This window comes from Pomacea canaliculata, linkage group LG7, assembly GCF_003073045.1.
Source record: "Pomacea canaliculata isolate SZHN2017 linkage group LG7, ASM307304v1, whole genome shotgun sequence".
Lineage (NCBI taxonomy): Eukaryota > Metazoa > Mollusca > Gastropoda > Architaenioglossa > Ampullariidae > Pomacea > Pomacea canaliculata.
The window spans coordinates 30,851,364-30,871,195 of record NC_037596.1 but is presented as its reverse complement, the minus strand read 5'-3'; the positions used below and the strand labels follow the sequence as shown (position 1 = coordinate 30,871,195).

At 34.8% G+C, this 19,832-nt stretch overlaps 1 protein-coding gene across 5 annotated transcripts; it reads left to right on the top strand.

The window, feature by feature from the left end:
- Positions 1-76: 76 nt before the first annotated feature.
- LOC112567729 lies at positions 77-17,059 on the top strand. 5 transcript variants are annotated; one of them, XM_025244512.1, is made up of 10 exons: positions 77-611; positions 4,178-4,546; positions 6,797-6,823; positions 8,036-8,074; positions 8,381-8,419; positions 13,547-13,645; positions 14,062-14,089; positions 14,876-14,917; positions 15,082-15,116; positions 15,364-17,059. In XM_025244512.1, the coding sequence occupies exons 1-10, from the start codon at positions 524-526 to the stop codon at positions 15,456-15,458; spliced, it is 861 nt and encodes a 286-aa protein (XP_025100297.1). In that variant the 5' UTR covers positions 77-523; the 3' UTR covers positions 15,459-17,059. The 5 variants fall into 5 exon arrangements, with proteins under 5 accessions (XP_025100297.1, XP_025100298.1, XP_025100299.1 ...); XM_025244513.1 differs by lacking the exon at positions 8,036-8,074; XM_025244514.1 differs by lacking the exons at positions 6,797-6,823; positions 8,036-8,074.
- The last annotated feature ends 2,773 nt before the right edge of the window (positions 17,060-19,832 follow it).

Genomic DNA, 19,832 nt, shown 5'->3' with positions numbered 1-19,832 from the left:
CTCTAGCAGACGACAGTATGAAAATCCACAGTTGTCAAAGCAAACGCATTCGATTGGATGGAAGCTCCGTGAAAGGGATGTTACTATTGAGTACCAACGGCCAAATCTCCTTGCTTTAGTGTTACTAATTCAGAAAGAACCAATTATTTCTAAAATGCTTGAGAAATAGAAAAAAAAATATGTTTTTAATAGCATTGTTGACAAATGTATTGTTTTCATTATAATAGAAAGCAAAATTTTGCAGAAGAACAAACCGATTCGTATCGGACTGGGGGTTCATTTTACTTGCTGTATATGCTGACCTGTTTATGACTGCCTCATTGGGCAGGCAGCAGTTCACGACAGAGCTCGCTGTTACGTGTCAGATTTGTATGGTTAAATATGTGTATCTGATTTTAGACAGCATTGATTTTAGACAGCATTATTACAGAATGTAATCTGATGGGAGTATTTCAAGCAATTCACTACATTACTAAACAGAAGGACTGCAAGTTTTAGTCGAGTGCGACCAGGAGCTAATTCCATGATGTCGGCACAGGGGCAAATATCGGAACTCTACCTGACTATCGGACAGCTAAATGTACTACTGATATTCGTTGCCTTTATTTCAGGTAATGTTTTTGCTATTGTTCACCATTAAATGTATAATCTAGGTACAATACTTATTGTCACATTGCTTAATTTTAGGTTGTTACTAATCAGTTACATTTTGCTCTTTAAGTAACTAAAGAAATGATCTGTTTATATACTATAGCAATGTAAAATCCATACATTTCATTCGATAAATGTATCAGCTGGGGTCTCATTTTGTACATTGCGCTTTTTAACTAATGTTCGCTAGGACGATAAGCAGTCTACTGCTCTGTACTTTTTACATCTAAGTAAAAGACCAGCAAGGATGGTCACGGTGTAACGAGACCCGATGTCTCGGGTACAACCAACATTTCCTCATGGTCTGAGCATGCGCTTAAGGTCACAATTCATGACCGGTTTTAAAAGTCATCTTCTGTAAGACTCAAAGTCAATGATATCAAATCGCAAGTGAATTGTCGTTGTATTGTGCTTACGATAGGCATGACATGATCTGAGACTGTTGACGAATAATGGGATATTTTGGCTCACTCGACGTTCGATAGCACAGCCCAAGAGGGTGTTCGATCGTCTGCTAAAGAATAACTAACATCAAATATAAATAAAAATAATATGACAAAATAAAACACATACAATTCACACTTTATTATGAGTTGGTTTTGACAAATAAAACTACGGAAATGTATGCTAATTCATCTAGACACATGTTCCGTAGAAGACACCCATTCAACACCACAAGACGAGTTTTTGCCTATTGACAGACTACAAGACGACGTTGGTTCTGCCAGAGACAAAACCAGGAAAATGTCTGCTAACTCATCGAGGCACGTTTCATATAATGAGCCATTTATCAGCTCCACAAGACTCGGGATAAAGTATATGGACAGACCATAAGGAGACCTTGGTTCTGCGTGAGAAACCCTTGACTTGCTATAACTGTAGGAAACGTTGCTCTTACTGTACAAGAAGACCCAGTGTTTACCTAAAGAGAGCATGCTTAGCTTAAATTCCTTACCCATACGAAGAGAGATTGATTCTACCTTAGACATCAGGTTTCCTGGGCAGTGTAGTTGTAGATCTTGAACAGTGACTGTACAGGTGCGACGCACTGTTTCCAATTTTATAGTGTATTGAAGACACGGCCCTAATTGGTGGCATTGGTCTGTACGACGTCGACTAAGTCTCAGATATTTTGAACAAAGTTCGTATTGTAATTTTGTATTGTGCACAACCAACAGCCTAATAATGAAAAAAACAAACTCTCAAATAAGAAAAAAAAATTAAAAAGATCATGCCTTTAAATCACTTTTTTCAGTTTATTGTCTCAGTGTTTCTTTTTAAAATGTAGGGAGGGAAAGGAAATGGGCTATAGATCTGGCTATTAGTGAAACTAAAAAAGGAAACCATTAAGCTGATTAGTGGAAGTACACGTATTTTAAGTCAAAAGAGACGAGATGACTAGAAGAAAAAATGCAAACAAGCCAAACCTCATAAACATGTTTTTGCAAATGAGAGTGGATAGTATAAGTATAACTGTACTAGATATGGCTGGTAACATTAAATGCTGTGTTCATGATAGTTATCTAATGTCTGTTGGTGTTAAGGCAGAATGAAAGTTTTTGCATTACGTGCATGCAGTTTAGAGTTTAAAAGTTTAAAAGTGACAACCAGACAGACATTTTAAGATATAAAGTGTCCTTGTTACTCTCCTGCGTCCTTTGAATTAGAAAGTCTTTCAAACTTGCAATTTCCAGACAACCTTTACTTTAGTGACTTACGTTATACTGAAGCCCCTGACTGCTGAAATAGAGAAGAAAACCCCATACAGCTGTAACAATGACTTGAATCTATCTATATGAAAATACTACTTAATAGTGACTGTTCAATATAAGTAAAAGCCATTCCCTGAGAGTCTACAAGAAAAGAAGAAACAAGATTGCCCCATGGACACACATATCTAGCCAGTCATAGACACACTAATAAATATATATTTTGTATTCTCCCCATGTGTGTGCATCTGTGCGATGAGGAGCGTTTGGTTTTGTTGCTTGTGCTGGGCGTGTGAGTGCTTTTGTGACTGATCGTGCCAGTGAGCGCAAGACCCTCAACACACGATCGCGCTAAGCGACATAGACGTCGGCTAAATGCTAGATAGGAAGAGATCAGAGATGGGAAATTTTATCAAACTAGTGGACACTGAAGCTCAAGATGAACGAAACTTTTAAAGATCAATGCTTGCAAGCACTGTTTTGTTTTATCTTTTTTTTTTTGGTTGTTTTTTTTTTTGGCCTTGTATTTTATGTAGCCTATAGGCTATAGTCAACCTTTCGACACATAGCAGTGTGTTATGTAAGGAAACAGTGTTACTAGTTTTAAGATAGTAATACATTAAAACATGTTATATTTTTCTAGTAAGCACCTAAATTGCTTAATTAAGCAGACGTAAGAAATGTTTTAACTTAAAACATTTCTTTGCTCATTCTTTTTTCAGTTTCTTGTTTTTGGTACAGTTTGCTCACTTCAAAATTTTATAACTTATGTGGCCCTGTGATACAGACCTGAATGTTGGTTTAGTCTTTTTTATGTTAGAAAACTGTTTCAATATGTCTTAAATTGCAATAGTTTCGTTGTATTGTCTTTTAAATAAGTTTCTTACATATAAACACACTGTTTTACATAAGAAAAATTCGGAAAAATAGCTAAGTGTCTACTGATTTCAAAATATTAGCTATTTTAGAAAGAATTTAGAGTTTCTTGTGTCGGCACGACAACAAAGGGTGGTCAGAGTCAAAAACCCACTTTTTTCCGAACTGTTCATTGGGAATCCCTCTCCAGGAAACGTAATGATTATTGTTAATTTTACTTGGTATTTGTCTGTACTGGGGTGTGAAGCTACCTTTATGTAATCACTGACAAAAAGTTAACGTGAGCCTTATTGAACGACACTGTAAAGCAGTTGTGAACTAGGTGAAATATATAAATACATCTAAACTGTTCTTTGAAATATATCCGTGACCAAATCGACAGCGAAAGTGGAAACAGTTTCTTAGCCGTGACATCAAAGTTGAGAGAGGATTGGGGATATTAAAATTCCTGGACACTTTATAATTGAACTGTATTTCTGTAAAAACATATGAGTAGTATTACCTCTTTCAATTTAAAATTGCTCTGTTACCTATACAGGCGTTACTGATTGTGTGGATGCGAAGAAGAGATAGTGTTTGTGTTGTAACGTGCTTGAAATAAATACACTGGTCCGTTACATAATCCCAACATATATAGCAACAAGAAGATGATCTTAACAGGTGAAGTAAATGAAGGCAATATGAAAAGACACAAAGCGGCATATATGACCACACTTGTTCTTTCACAGCAGCTAGATGGGTAACTAAACCTATTTCTGCAACCTTTCCTAGCACGTTTACCTAAATGGGAAAAAATGGTTCTGAAGAAAAACAAGTTTTTAATCTCTTTTTCATTTTTTTCAAAGATAACGCGAATGTGTAGGTACTAATTGTACATATCAGTTATAACTGGAAAAAGCTAGATATCATTATTAATAAAATAAAGTTTTAATCTTTTACAGGTGGTGTGTGCCAAACTGTTCTAATAACTTGTCCAAACACTTTTAAAGATGGAGAGTGGGGAAACGTTAACTGTTCAGTTAATAGTACAAAGGTTGCATCGGCGTCTTCTTGTTACCCGCAGAAACTTCAATTTGCTTTTCAAAGTGTGTCAGAAACAACATCGAATCCTTTATGTGAGACCCCTTATCCTGGAACATGTGGCCAGGCTGGTAGAATGAACTGCAGTTGTGTGGGAGTCGAGGCGAACATATATACTTATCAACTAAGCATTTTGGGAAACAGAACTGCGTATGGAGATGGAACTCTAATCTGCAGTATTGACTGTCAACCGCTAACATCATTTGCAGCCAGCTGCACAGCCACATATGGTAAGTTTTTGCTAGGATATTTTTCACCTTTAATGGTAAAAGCAAATTAAAGATATGGAAAGCTTTTGACCTCACAGCTTGTTTCAGACGTAACCTCTTTTGGTCACAGTCGATAAAGGGTAAGCAAACACAAATTAGCTATGGGAGAAAACATTAGCTATGGTAGAAATTATATGAGTAACCCATGCACTCATTTTGAAAAAAATAATGTAAGCACTGGCGTCCAACTTAAGAGCGCGCCGTGTGGAGCAGCAGCTAATTTCCATTAGTGGACAAGTTGTAAGTACCTGACACGATAGTTTGTAAAAGTTAAGGCTGTGAGGAAGTGGAGATGGGCACCGCCCTCACGTAGAACTTTTTCCAGAGATAAAGGTTTCTAACACCTCCTTTTCCAACAGCGGTAAGAATGTCAGGGGACAACCATTTCGTTTAAATTAGATTAGCATTGTTACCATCACTTTAAAATGCAGCACATAGACGCCACGGTCTGTTGATATTACCTAACGCAGACTGCATATAACCCTGCCTAACCTAATGCCTCGTCTGCTCAAATTTCCAAGCAAAATATTTTTTTAAATTAAAACGATAATTGCGTTGCAAAACATCAATACTCATTCAATGTTGTTTTAAAAAATATGTATAGGGCAAAAAGAGAATAACAACAGAGAAAAAAAAATTGATCGAGACTAACACCGACAAAGTATTCTAGCTTTTGCATGTTACAGGCAATCTTTACAATAGAAAGAAGACAACGCTTTCACTGCCCACGCATTTGTTACCTATATGTAGTACACTCATATATTTAGCCTAAATCCTAAATAAGATTCTGAGAAGCAATAAACGTTTTTGAGAAATCAGTTAATCTATAAGTTGATATAGCTAGTTTTTTACTGTTTTATGTACATAACATCAAAATGGCGACCTCTATATACCTAACATATGCACTAAGTATGCTGTTATAGAGCTATAGAGCGGCAACACTTTGTTGTCGAAACGGACATTATTATCAAAGCCATTATGTCTGTTTGCATGCCTTTTAAATGTCGATTTGAGCAGTCTACGGTAAAATGAAATTTCTCGTTGCTGTTAGTAATTTTGCAGACGAAAAAGGAGACTCAAACACATATACTTAAATGTCCCTCGTAGTTGTAATGAACATTGTATTCGTTATAAATTTTAACTGAAACACAATGATCAATGATAGGAAATAAGCTCAGATTTGACAATACCTGGAATTCATAGATATATGATGGTTAGAGTAGAACCATAAATACGTGTTGAGCTGGTAAGTGAAAAGTAGACTTTTCCCTTCAGCAATATGGGAAAGACCACATTAGCTAAATTTGTTTGAGCTTTGCCCAACATTTATAGTTTGCATAGAATGTATTTACGAGATTTCTCGCTAGCTGTGACTACGAAAATGGTAAACTTTCCTTAAAAAGAAAGCAGCAGCAACAACAACCAAAAATCTCCAAGATTATATACAAACGCTATCTTGATTGTGCAATAAATAACATAACATACTATGTGGCATAGTGAACACATGTTTGGCTATTAATTTCTTTTACCTTGACTAAGGAAATGCAAGCTGGTTTATTTATTTTATTTTATTTATTTATTTATTTATTTATTTTTTGCGTTTACGCCATTTTAGAGACTTAGGTTAAATCACGCGAAACCAATTTTTGAAAACAATGTTCATTTACTAGCATGCCATCTTGACTACAGTTTAAAAAAATATTATTTGGCCGACAGTTTTACTCACTACTCTATCAATTTTAAATTCTGCTTTCCCTTTCAATGTCACAGTAATGGCTTTGCTTCGTTTAAGCTTTAGATACTTTAAATTGCTTGAGTGTATTACTGTTTTGTTTTCCGAAATTTTACTTTCCAACTTCAATATTTTCGGTTCCTCTTTCCTAACTAAGTAGATCTCTTTAACATTCAGGTCATTTTAAAGCTGTATTTTGTCTGTCGGAATAAACGTTTTCTAGTTGATCTTGCTGTCGGCACAGAAACGTGGGGATGGCTGCGGTAACAATATCGATAATTGTTTTCACCTTAATGATTTTGTACTACAGAAAACATATGAGATTCATCTTTAGAGAAGTATTATACATTGTAGTAAACTTTATTTTAACTTTCTGTTCAAATCACTGCAAATTAAGTTTCCTAATTACTTGTGTCTTTTGTAACACAAAGGTCATTTTGATTGCACACCTCATTGACAGCATTATTAATTATTTTCAGAAACATCTTCAACAACAACTACAACAGGTGATGCTAATATCAAATTTTCTTTTCAAATAAATAATATATACTATGCAATTCGATTTGTGTAAAGTGTTTCAGAAAAGCTTTAATATTCACAAAATATCATTAATAGCTGTCTTTGTATATAACTCTTAAACTAATTTCTTCTAAATAATTTGATGTGCTATTATTGGTTTTTTAAACTCTAAATTCTTTAATGGTATTTGTAATCTGCTTTCTTTAAAAAGATGTTTTTAAAGGTCGTGTTAATGAGAAAACGTACACTACATGACAGGTAAAACACGCCTAACATAAGGTGACCATCCGTCTCCGTTTTTCGGGGACAGTCCCAGTTTTGTCTCCCCTTTAAGATTTCTTCCTCGGTTTCAGCTGATTTTAATGCATGTCACCACCACGATTATTTAAACTCGACGAGCGTGCGTGGTGTTTAGACGGAGGTTAATTTTTTACTCCATCCTGCAACTTTGGCGAGAAATCACGTGATACGCTTTCGCTTTATATTCTGTGTTGTAATAATTCGTGGCGTTAGCCAGGGCAGACACAGCCCATTTCCTGGCTTTCGACTTCATGGCTCATCTCCCAGCCCTGTATACTGCACTTATTGACATTTATATGTTTAAAAGAATACAGAAAAAAATGAAGTGGGCAGTGAAAGCTCTGGCCGGCGACAGTGAATTTGTTTCCCCTTTCTCTTGCACCATCTCAATACAAATCACTATTACTCATTCAACATTTGTGACTCAGACACCCTTGCTGTGCTAGCTATTTGTCCTCATGTCACCCTTCTGTGACAATAAGATGGACCATGGAACAAAAATCATAAATAACTTAATGGCTTAGGAGAACGAGAGGCATTTTAACTTCGAAAATCTTTCCAATGCAAAATGAGGCAATAATGATGATAAATCATAAAAAATACTATTAAATCAAGTTTTGTTTTTATTTTACAGTGTTTTAGTTCATTTTTTAAATTAAAGGTAGCTTTTAAAGAATTTTTGTGACATACTTTGATAAGAGGACACGTTTTTTCTGTTTAGTAATTTAACCAAAACGACTTTTTAATTAAACTAATTAGATCAGTCAGCGCTACCGTTTCTTATTGGTAGCATTTCCTTATTTACTTACTGAAAAGACACAGCTGTAAACAAAGATGTTAAGGATATTCTAAAAGATGCAAAAATATACTGATTAATGTACGTTTGTTGGTAATTACAGAGCTAACTTCCAATCCAGTATCAACATCAGCTACAAGAGGTGATATCTTAAACAAAACCAAAAACATTTCTTTTTTTTTTTTGGTTCTGGAAAAGATGTAGTCTTTCATAATCTGTGCACATGTCATTATAGTTAAGATATTTTCAACATTGTGTTAGTGATATATCACAATTGTCTTAGTAAAATTTGGTAAAAATATGAATGTTCTAAAGCATTTTTCTTACATTCACCTCAGCAGCTTATGCGTATTCACAATACTTGTTTGAGATTTTTTTAAACATTTCGATATGACAAAAAATCAAGATTTCTTGTGCTGGCTCAATCAGTCCGGCCTTAATATTGCAGAAAGTACGTCTGGTTCAACACCATCCATAAATGTAACAGGTGATTATTAAATATTATGCCTACTCACTTTTTTACGAAGTCTTGCTTTATTCTTTCAATGACTTAATATCATAAGGATAATGTTTCTCAAATTTTATTTAAACACACTGTTATTTCTACGGAAGCAGAAAAAGCGTGCTTATTAAATGTGTGAGTCACGGAAATGATGGCAGTCTTTAAAATAATTTGCACAATCGTCATCGTTTTATCCATAACGAGGAATGGCATCAATTCTTAAGCATTAGATAATTGAATACAAACATTTTGTGGATGTTATAATCTGTAACAGGGGAATGAATAATAACCAAACAAAATAGTTATCTGAAATGCTTTATAACACAATTCAAACAAGAGACAAACACCTAGCTACGATGACTATAATGTGTCATAAAGCGTGTCATTTATAATGATATTCCAATGTTCCTTATGTTTGGGCTAACAACATCTATAGCCAAGAGTGGGTGAATTAAATCCTTCCAAGAAAATATAAACTTTCCGAAAGTTGACATTAACACAATAACTGCAGTCTAATGGTGTCATTTCTTCCTTCTTTGTCTGCATGTAGACTTCGAAATTGTCTCAGAACGACAATATTTCATAGTGCTAATTGCAGTCAAGTTTAAAACACTAAGTATCCTATATAATTTGTGGTAGCACTTTTATCAATATTTTTAGTGAATTCCTAAGCCATGATATTAGCAAAAACTCTTTTAATCTCCGCCAATATCATCTGTTTAGACGACGTGACTATAACAGACAGCCAAAAACATAGTGCAGAGAAATAATTGGAAAAAGCAATCACTTATTTATCCCTTGAGTTGTACCAGTTAATCTATATGGGGAGACTTGTAAACCGCTGTCTTGTAGTGAATCGGTTCTTCGTGTGATAAATAGTCCACTCATTCAAATTTGTCAGCCAGGCTGTTATCTGTTAACCATCAGCATCACACCACGCCAGTGTAGCTTGAATTGGGGTCTTAGAGAGTTATGCAGGGTCACATGGCGAAACCAGACCGGGTCAAGCCACTTAACTGTCGCAGAAAATAGGTTTCTCGTGTCTTAGGAGCGTGGTGACCGTTTTTACGTACGCCGTCACTGGTATTTTACCTGTGGTCGATGTGAAGCAGTGTACCCATTCCCCGTAATGCCTGCGTTCTCCTCTCTGCATGGCAATAACAGTGGATGGTACACACCTGACATCCATCAAGCAGGATTGGGATTACTTAAGGTCTGTACTGGTAACAATCTAAATGGTTTTGGAAGTCAACATCCTGTCCTTGCGGCAATACTGATGCGGATGTATAGAGCTGCATATTTTTTTTCAAAAAGGCGACTCCTACTCACTAAAATACTCAGTATTGGTAAGGTCTTTCAATGTTGCTTTGCTTCGGTGTCGCTTGCAAAGTGTAGGATGCATGTAGGCCACCCAGATGGAAATAATGTGTGTCGATTACGACGGATTTCTTGCATAATACCTTCAAATAGATGTTTACAAGTACAGGCCAGAGATTGTCACGTAGCAACAAAATGGTTATCAGTGCTTCCACATTAAACTTTCCCGTCCTGTTTTCAGCTCCATGTCCATATCCCTTTTGTTTTAAGTAGACGCGTTGCATAAAGATTCCACTTGTGCTGCAGATGTTTTTGTTTCCAACTGTGATTGTTAAAAACTTTTTCAACTGTGTTCCAACAGTTTGTATATAGTTACTCAAAGTTGGTGCAAATGTCATTCCGGATACCTGTTAACATGAATTTGCTTGGGTAATTGATTAGGCTTTTAGTTTGAACGTTTGGGCTTGTTTTCTATTTTTTCTGCAGAAGTAAATGTATCCACACTGTGGGTTATTCTTAGGGCTCACAGATTCTTGAGGACGCAGTTAAGAAATTTGCTGCTTTCCCCAACCGGAACGTTGTTAAAGCTAGATGACTTCCTTCCCCAAAACGACAAGGATTGTGTGTAAATCAAAGCTTAGTGGAATCGTGACCTGCATATGAGATGGCAAAGCTTCAGTGGCATATCAAAAACCTATTTCGATTTTTTTTATAAAACAAATATGTAGCACAACACAGTTAGGGGCAATGACAATAAGAAATTATTTCAAGATCGCCATTCGTTGTTATCGTATTGTTCAAGGCCTATCTGTCTGAGCTTGTGTTGCCATACAAGCCTCACAGACACAGGTCACTTCTCTTGGTCGACGCCATTTACCTCTCTATTCTACATATCAAAGTCCATCTTTCTCTTTCTCCAGTGATTGGAATGACCTGCCTCCATCTCTCCGCACAGTGGAGGCGTTGCATGCCTTCTGTTCTGGACTACTATCACTTGTCCATACTGTTGTCCTTTCTCCCCCACACTCCTGTCCTCACTGCCTTTGTCTCTTGTGAAGCGCATCGAACTCTCCTCCGATCGGGAAAATGCTTTATACATATCCTGTTATTATTATCATAAACAAGTCATTCACTATAAAGGAAGAATGATACTAACAAATTACATATTTTTCTATAAATCGGAATTAGCTATAGGTAAAGAACTACCGTACATTTCAGACTATGAGCTGCGAGTTCATTTCCAGCTTTAATTAAACCCTAAGGTTTAAAACGGCGATACGGCTTTTTTGCGGATTTATTCGAATTTTCCAGATTCCGATTAATTGTTCAGTGAGGTTTTTAACATAAACACTTTAACATGAAGTGTTAAGTGTTCATGTTTTTATAGTGTTCATTGTCAACTTTACCGAAAGTTGCGTACAACTGAAGCAATCAGATCAGCTGTTGAAGCATACAGCCTCATCATGCTAAAAACGAAAAGAAATGCCTACGATGCATCTTTCATGTTGTATGTGTATATATATGCGGGTTATAAACAGATGAAGCTTATTTGTGGAAAAAAGTAGATATTTCTTGAATTTATCGGGTGTGGCTCATCTATAGGTGCTCTCAATAGACCGAAATTTACGGTACACGTTGCACCTGCTGCCTATCGTAAAGAAACGATTTTCTGAGAATGAGCAATTTATTATTTATGTATCATTTTGAATCATCCTAGAAAATACAACTAAAATCCATTAAGATAAAAAAAAATTCCTTTACAACTTTTCTCCAAGAAGCAATTTTCCATTCTTATTTACTCGGAATATCTGCTGATGTGCTTTTTAGTCACACGGACTGGTGTTGGTTGCTTAGCTTGTGTGAAGCATAACTGTATTGCTGTGATTGTGGGAGTTTACTATTTTAATATTGTTAAGTTTGTGGATTTATGTGTTTCCCTACAAAACCTATTTGAACACAAAGATTAGCATTTCATATTTATTAACGGTGTTAAACCCTACGTGATAATGATCCTGAGTTATTACTAATAAACGCAAAAAATGCTTATGCTGACTAAATTATGTGTCCAGTTGTTTTTAATTCTATATATGAAATACATCCAGGGTAGGATAAGAATTATTTTGTCGATGTCTAAGTAACTATTATTCTACTCGGTGATTCAATCATTTACTGATTCGACCATGCACGAGTCGAATCTAACAGCTCTGAACCGATTCGGCCACAGCCATAGTCAATTCGACCACAGCCCACAATTCATTCCGCCACTGATCTCAGTCAGTTTAATCACCGAATACAGAAGTCACTATTAAGTAAGTGTAATGACACACTCATTGACTTTGAATGTAAACGAAACCACATTTTTGTTAATACAAATTACTTTTGCTCTATACGCAGTTCAGCTGCCACAGTAACAACAACAAAAAAGAGAGATGCTTTTATATGCAGGATATATATATATAGGTAAATAGTATCGTATTTTAATTAAGGCAGTAGCAGATCAATTGTCATGTCGCCAAATATTTTTTAAAATAAAAGGGTAAAGCGTAAAATAATTTTAGAAAAAAATGATATTTATATTGATCACCAAGGGCAATTCAAAATAGATCTCGTACTAGCAATGATATATCGATATACATGATATAAAAGAGATGATATACATGTACATATTTAAATAGTATCTTTCCGTGAGAGACCTACATTCTCTCTCACACATTCCTAACAACATCAGATACAGTGGGTGACCCCAGGTCACCTCAGCCTAGTACAAGATGACGGGCAGTAGAGTTTATCAAGGGAATGACAATTGAAATGAAAGAGTTAGGGTGGCGATTGCTTCTGCAGAAAAGCATCGTGTACCTACAGTCAGACCGCAAGAGTGAAAACTCACATCACAACACATGATTAGAAATGCAGAAGATTTGATTAAACCCGGATCATCTCTTTCCTTTCTCTCTCTCTCTCGCGAGATCGCCTTGTATCACCCAAGGAATGAGAAGGAGAATACACCAAAATTCATTTAGTTTGAAACCCAATTATCTCTTAAATGATTATTTGGTCGAATCAACTATGAGTAGTGGTCGAATATACTTGGAGCTGTGGTCGCGGACGATTCGACTGTGGTAGTCGAGTCAACAGGTCACTTTTGTCTTGCAAAATAACAACAAGGTTTCGCACAAAAACGCAAATCAGGTTGAACACAAGGTCCACACTGCTGTTAAATATTATATTTAACCTAAATGAATCTAACCTGCACTTGTAGACCGGCCTAGATAGTCAATTCGTTGCTTTACATCTATCCCCGTCCTGCATGCTGAATCCTTTTATTAATTCATTACATTTTTTATTATTTAAAGAGAAATGTTTTGTGTCTGTCACAATAATTTGCACTTAAGCTTGCTACCTATGCAACATGGAGGTGCATTACTACTACTATTTGCTTATTATGCATGAAACCATCTTTAAGCATCTCTGAAACGTGTTAGTAAAAATCTTTTCTTTTTCTTTTTCTTTTTCTTTTTTGTGAGGACTTTCTCTGATCACTTTCCACTTCACCGCTCTTTGTACAACTTTTCAAAATATTTTGGTTGTGACCTTGCATGATCATGTGTCTTTTTATTTTGACATTGTTTTGAGAATGTTTTTCCTCCTGTTCAGAGTTCAGTCTTTTCTGTTAAGATGATGTTACAAATTTTTCTCCCTGAAAATTAGGTATCTACTTCTTGTCTCGTTTTTGAGTACTTAAGACTGAACAATCGAATAAATAAGTGTATTAGTAATAATTTCTTATGTGTTTAGCTGTTCATAAACAAGGAAAACGTACCTGCGACGATACCTGTATTGGCTTAGCTGCTGGAATTCCTTCGGCCGTTGTTATTGTTCTTATTGCCATAGCGTGTAAGTATCAAGATTAATTGTTTAGATTATTTATTAAAATTTTATGTACTTCTGGACATAATAAAGATGTTGATAGGAGTACAGATCGAAGGTGACAGAAAAAACAACTAACGGTATCTTTAAATTTTATTGGTTTTTTTTTCATCAGTCATCAACATTTCGTGAAGAGATGTATGAGTTAAAATAAACGAAATGATATTCTAAAAACATTTCCAGTTTGTAATAGACAGGACATACATATTACAGAAACTCATAACTGTAGTCTAAAAAAACCCCAACCTATTCGATTCTATGATATTACTGTTTCTGACACATTTGAAAGATGAATTCAGTATATGACATCGATTTTTAGTATTATCTATTATTACTTAAATACCAATGCAAATTGTAAAGGGCGTATTTTAAACAAATTTCAGTTATACTCACCAAGATCGGAGTGATCAGGTAAAACACCTTTTTTTTAATACGCATACATAGTTAATTTATAAATGAATGATTTATCACTGCTAAATGGATGGGTGAATGTAGGCATTACAGGACAAATCCTTGTAGTCAAACGTAAATGCATGCACTAATGGAAATACGTATGTGTAGAATAGTTCTTTTTTATTACAAATAGGATCAGTACTTTTATATGAATGAGAACTATGGCTCTGTCTATGCAGAAGAAACAAACTGCAACGTAAATTTGAAAATATTTTACAAAAATGATAAAATCATAATGTAGGGGCAGTATCCTTTGCTTTATTGAAGTCTATTTTTTTATTTTAAGATTTGGCAGCCTATAAAAGAAGAAACTACTGCCTGACGGTTATAAAATCCATCCATCAGTCAGAACAAAGCATTGAGTTCGAAATCGAAAACATTTGTTTGTACTTATAAATGTTTAAATCCCTTATTAACATAAAATCGGTACCGCAAACGCTTGCATTTGATAAAGTCAACATTTTCTATTTATCAGGCCTTTTTTACTATAACAGCCATAACAAGAATTTTTAGATGATATCACAGGCTCTGATTCTTTTTTATAAAAGAGGACAGCTTCAAGGGTATATGACATCACACAAGAAACTTAAGTTATGTCTTTGAATGTTACCCGAAAATTCATTTAGACAAGAACTTTTACTGTAAATTAAACGTGTGAAGAATTTATTTTATATCAATGGCTATTCTAGGAACGAATCCAAAACGGAGTTCAAACGAACTTTGAATATTTCGTTTTATTTTCAGATCACCAGAGAGATGCTGTAAAGAAGCACAGAATACTTCAAGGCAAGTGCTAAAATGATTCTATTACTCTAGTATTTTGTTTATCTAAGGCTCACAAATTTCAGTATACAAGCACCTTTTACACATTTCCTTAATAATAATATCTGCTGTAAGACATAATAAAAGTGAGTGATAAAGGACTTTAATTTTCACAATTTACTTTCCAGACAATCACAAGAAAACAATGCGGAAACAAACACAAGTAAGTGCTAAAAAATGCGATGTGCAAGGGGAGTAAAATTTCTACATATCTGACTAATTTACTCGACCATTAAGTGACCATTTAGTTACATAAGATTTTAGATATCTAAAAATACACATAAAACCTATTTCTTAAACGAAACTATCATCTATAAAGAAATACAAATATTTTACATAATGATGTTAAGTTTTATGTAAGTATTTGTGTGAAAATCACTGTAAACCTGAAACAATATTTGTTGTTATAGTGTCAAAGCAAGAAAATCGAACAAGTAATCAACCAGCAACTAATGCAAAAGAGAGTAAGGTCACAGCTCCTAACAAGAACAGACCTACGAAATGATGAAGAGAGTTGACAAACAAGTTTTTGGATATTGCCAAAGAGTTACAAAACCACGTGTCAGAGTCCCCCAGCAAGAATCATCAGAAAAATCTGTTAAAGCGTTTTTTTTTTTCAACTCGTAAAAAGATTTCAAACTTCTCTTGTCATCATTATAACGATTGTGACGAAAAATATAATGTGACTGTAGTTATCGACATTTTCATTGACATTAAATATTTATACTATGATTTCATGTAATTTTACCTCTGTATAACTTTTTGTGAATCGATTTGGCTGTATATTTTGTTTTCCTTGATAACCGTTCAAATGTTTTAAAATATATAGATTTATATATATATAAACAGAAGGGAACATTTGTCTACTGGGGTATGAAGCTTACTTTTTTCTAAAAGTCTCAAGGTGTTATAAAATATGATTGAATGAAGGACAATTGGTCAGATTATACCATTTATTATTTAAGATGTCTTTAGTTTGTTTTATATATATATGCTTTTGCTCAGTTTTAACACCATTTATCAGTGCGTTTCTTGAGCACAATGTTTTGAAATATTGTTATTAATTTTTTTATTTCTTTATTGATGTTTTGCTCTGTTTGGAACAATGCTGACTGTTCTCATTATTATCTACAGTAGACGTTTGAGTTGTTTCTTTTGTAGATATTCCAACTGTACTTTTGTATTGCTTGAGGTAATAGAAGCCAAGCTATAGATATATTTTGAAACATTATGAATATAGTGTTCGTGTCAAAACGTACCGTCGGTAGGTTTGTGTGTGTGTGTGTGCTTTAGTACAGATGTTTGTATCTTTATCACTATTGTAGATCTTATTGTTACTTTTCCAATACTTTTAAAACAGCTCTTTAATTTATAACTAGCACTGCATGTAATTATATTGAACATTGTCCAGGTAATGACCAAAATTTAATCGTCACAAACAAGCACAAACTAAGCAGATTAAACAAGATTGCATTAGAAATGCTTGTTATTATTTTTCATCCGGTTAACATGGGATGAATGGGTCCATTAGATAATTACTAATCTGATATGGAGTGCCTTTATTCCATAAAATTATTATGTGGAATATAAAGTTTTTCAGAAAACTGGAAAATATCAGTAAATTATCTTTTAATTTAATTTACAACAATGAATAATGTACATACATTTTGATAACATTTTACTTTATTAATATAAAATAATTTGAAGGAAAAATTGTATATACATTGCCGTATTGTTTTAGTTTTACCTTTGTTATTATATGCAAAATGTATTGTTGCAGTCTGGAGTGTTGTGAAACTAAATTGCTTATAACCTATAACATATCGCCAGCAGCTAAATCATTCAGTGTGTAGTTTTATGCATACAAATAAAAAAATTTTAGCGTTGTCTTTATAAACAAACTTAACATTAGACACTAAAGAAGTATGAGTAGAACTCACTAAGACATACTGAAGGAACAGGTTTGGAACAGATTAACATGAGAAACTTAGTGATTTTTTTTAAAGTAACGCACTGTAGTTTCGGATTCCTTCTTATTTTTGTTTTGCCATGTTTACAAATCTGTGATATTATTGTACAAGTCAATAATAAAATATTGAGAAATTATTGAAACGACTTGTGTTTAACAACGAGTGTTATGAGACTATTATTAAAATGTGCCAAGCGTCAAATATTTGTGAACACTTTGTATTAGCCAATGATGAGAAAACTATTTCTAAAATAGATTTTGTTTTCTTAATATATTTTGTTTATATTATTATGTTATTCAGTGTATTCAAACAATAATGTACAGTGATTCATCAGATAAAATAAATTACAGAGCATCCCCTTATTCTAAACGACATGGTATTTTCGTAAAGTTCGTAAAGTCTTTACCTAGTGCACTAAAATCATTCACACCGAAAAGTAAAGATACTAGAAGTACAGATCGAAGCGAAACAAATTCGGTTTTACTGTGTACATCGTATACTTCTGTTTCATGTCTTGTGGTTCTTTATTTACAAAGCAACAGCGCACAATTCTGGTGCGGGTGCTAAGTGGGTTCTCAGGTCCCCCCAGCATGTTTCTTATTCCTGGATGGCTTCTAAGCTCTTAATACGTCGACATTTTAACAGGTCTGATACTTGTGACCCTTTGTCCATTTACAAGAAAGCTCATGACATATGAACTCTTACTATGTCTTGTATTATCTATTTCTGGATGCCATGGACTCTGCTTGACTGTCACTTCTCACTTATATGTGCTTATTTGAAATCGAACATAATTGCTAACCGTTACATGTAAAAATGTATGACGTAAAATGTGTTTGAAATTTAATCGACATAAATGTTCAGCTAAATATTTTTTGAGAAAGGAAAGCTTGCAACGCCATTAACTTAATCAGGAGACTAAAACACTCAGATAAAAAAACCAAAGAGATAACAAGTAAGGAAACCAGTAAACCATGTGATATTATTTTCACAGATTGTGGGTGTGTAGTTAGTACTGTGAGGTCTTTCGCGTTAGTGCTAGCGTGCTGCACCTGCTATTCATGGGGAAAATCAGATAAGCTTAATAGATTTCCCCAAAATTGGGGATCTTGTTCCTGGTTCGGTTCATAAATTAACCGTTAGCCGACCTTTCATACGACCGTCTTAACTTTAATTCTTTTCCTCTCTATGACACTATAACTCACAGTCTCCACTTCTACCCTACTTCACGCGAGAACACACATATAAAAATACACAAATGCGAAGTTTGTAAGGGCATAGTGGGTTAACAAATATGGATGTAATAAAAGACATGAATGGTTGTACACGCATTATATACCTTACACGACAGCAAGACTCACCTGGTCTGAGCAAAACCTTGCAAACTTCATCTTCCTGGTTTGCCAGTCTTGTCGTAAGCCGCTGCTATCAACATTGTACACAGGCTTAGCCCCATGACATTAACATCACTTGTCAAGGTTCAAAAGTCTGTTAGCTAAACTGCTAATACGTTGTTCATCGAAGCCACCTACACGTTATTCATCCAAAAGGTACTGCAATCGGTAACTTGAAAAAGCTGACAAAAACAAAGAAAAAAATCACCACACAATGACTTGATTGCCAAGTTGTCATACTGCTCTGTGACACCCAAGGCCCTTGTAGACAAAGGTCAAGAAAACTGCTATTACAATTAGCAAAGAATTAAGCACCAACTTTATGGACATAAATATTTCTTCATAAAACTCTAAAAGCTTTTTCTGCGCAGAAAATTACAAAGTCTGCCAGAAAACAAAATTTATTGATCAGCTTTTTCAAGTTCCTACAAAAACGAATTGAGGGAGACAGTGTTTTCTTTTGTTGACATACACGAGTAAGGTATTGTGTGTGATTGTAGAATACTGATAGAATGTTAAGGGATATATTGCACAAGAGCTCGAGCAGCATGAGGACCAGTTATGAGACACAGGATCATGATGATTGCATCTTTTATAAGAAGTTATTATCAAAGTCAAGCTCTCATAATCGTAACCTATTCCCTCCTTATCATAAACTTTAACAATCCGCCATAGCTACACGCACTTCCCCTTCTCAGTTATGAAAGGAAACCAGCGTGATGATAATTCCCCCTGAAAGTGCTTCAAGAAGCCAGCCATTAAACAGTTTTTACACAAAGCCAGAGATCTTTTCAAAGACATAGGCCTATGCATAAAAAGTCTGTCCAAAATAAATTTTTTTGGGGAAATGGGGTTGTCCATGTCTGAGAGCAGGGGTGTGGAACGTCTGGCCATAAGCAAAGGGGAGACCACTTTCAGTATGGCGTCTGCTGTTGATACGTGTATCGTCCTTATACCTTGTCGGCTAATATAATAAAAAAAATGATGGCTGACATTGCTGTGTACCTTCATGAACAGTTTTGGTTTCCAAATATTCTACATTATCCTTTCATGAAAGATAAGAAAATAAAAAAAGCTTGTAAATCTTTTGGGTTTATGAGTTATTTGTGGATGTCACCAGTGTCTGTGTGTAGTTTATTAGCATGTGTGTAGATGTCATCAGGAGGAGTATGTTTGCTACTATATCATGTGATTAGTGTTAATAATGTACTTTCACTGCACAACCACAAACAGAAAATTGTACATCATTGCAATAATTGTTTCGCGCACCTTATTACGAAAAGCAGATTGTGGCGGACTCAGAGACAGTAGTATCAGGGTGGCCGGGAATGTACACGTTGCACAAAGTGTTGTTAACACACTGTGGCAAAGCTACAGCTTTACCAAATAGAGCAGGATAATGTTTAAGTAGATAATTATGTATGGGTCGTGAATGATGTCATAAATATTCGAGGACAAATGGTCCTTTGAAGTTCTTGTTGTAAAGCATCCTCTTTGGTGCTTGTAGATGGAAGT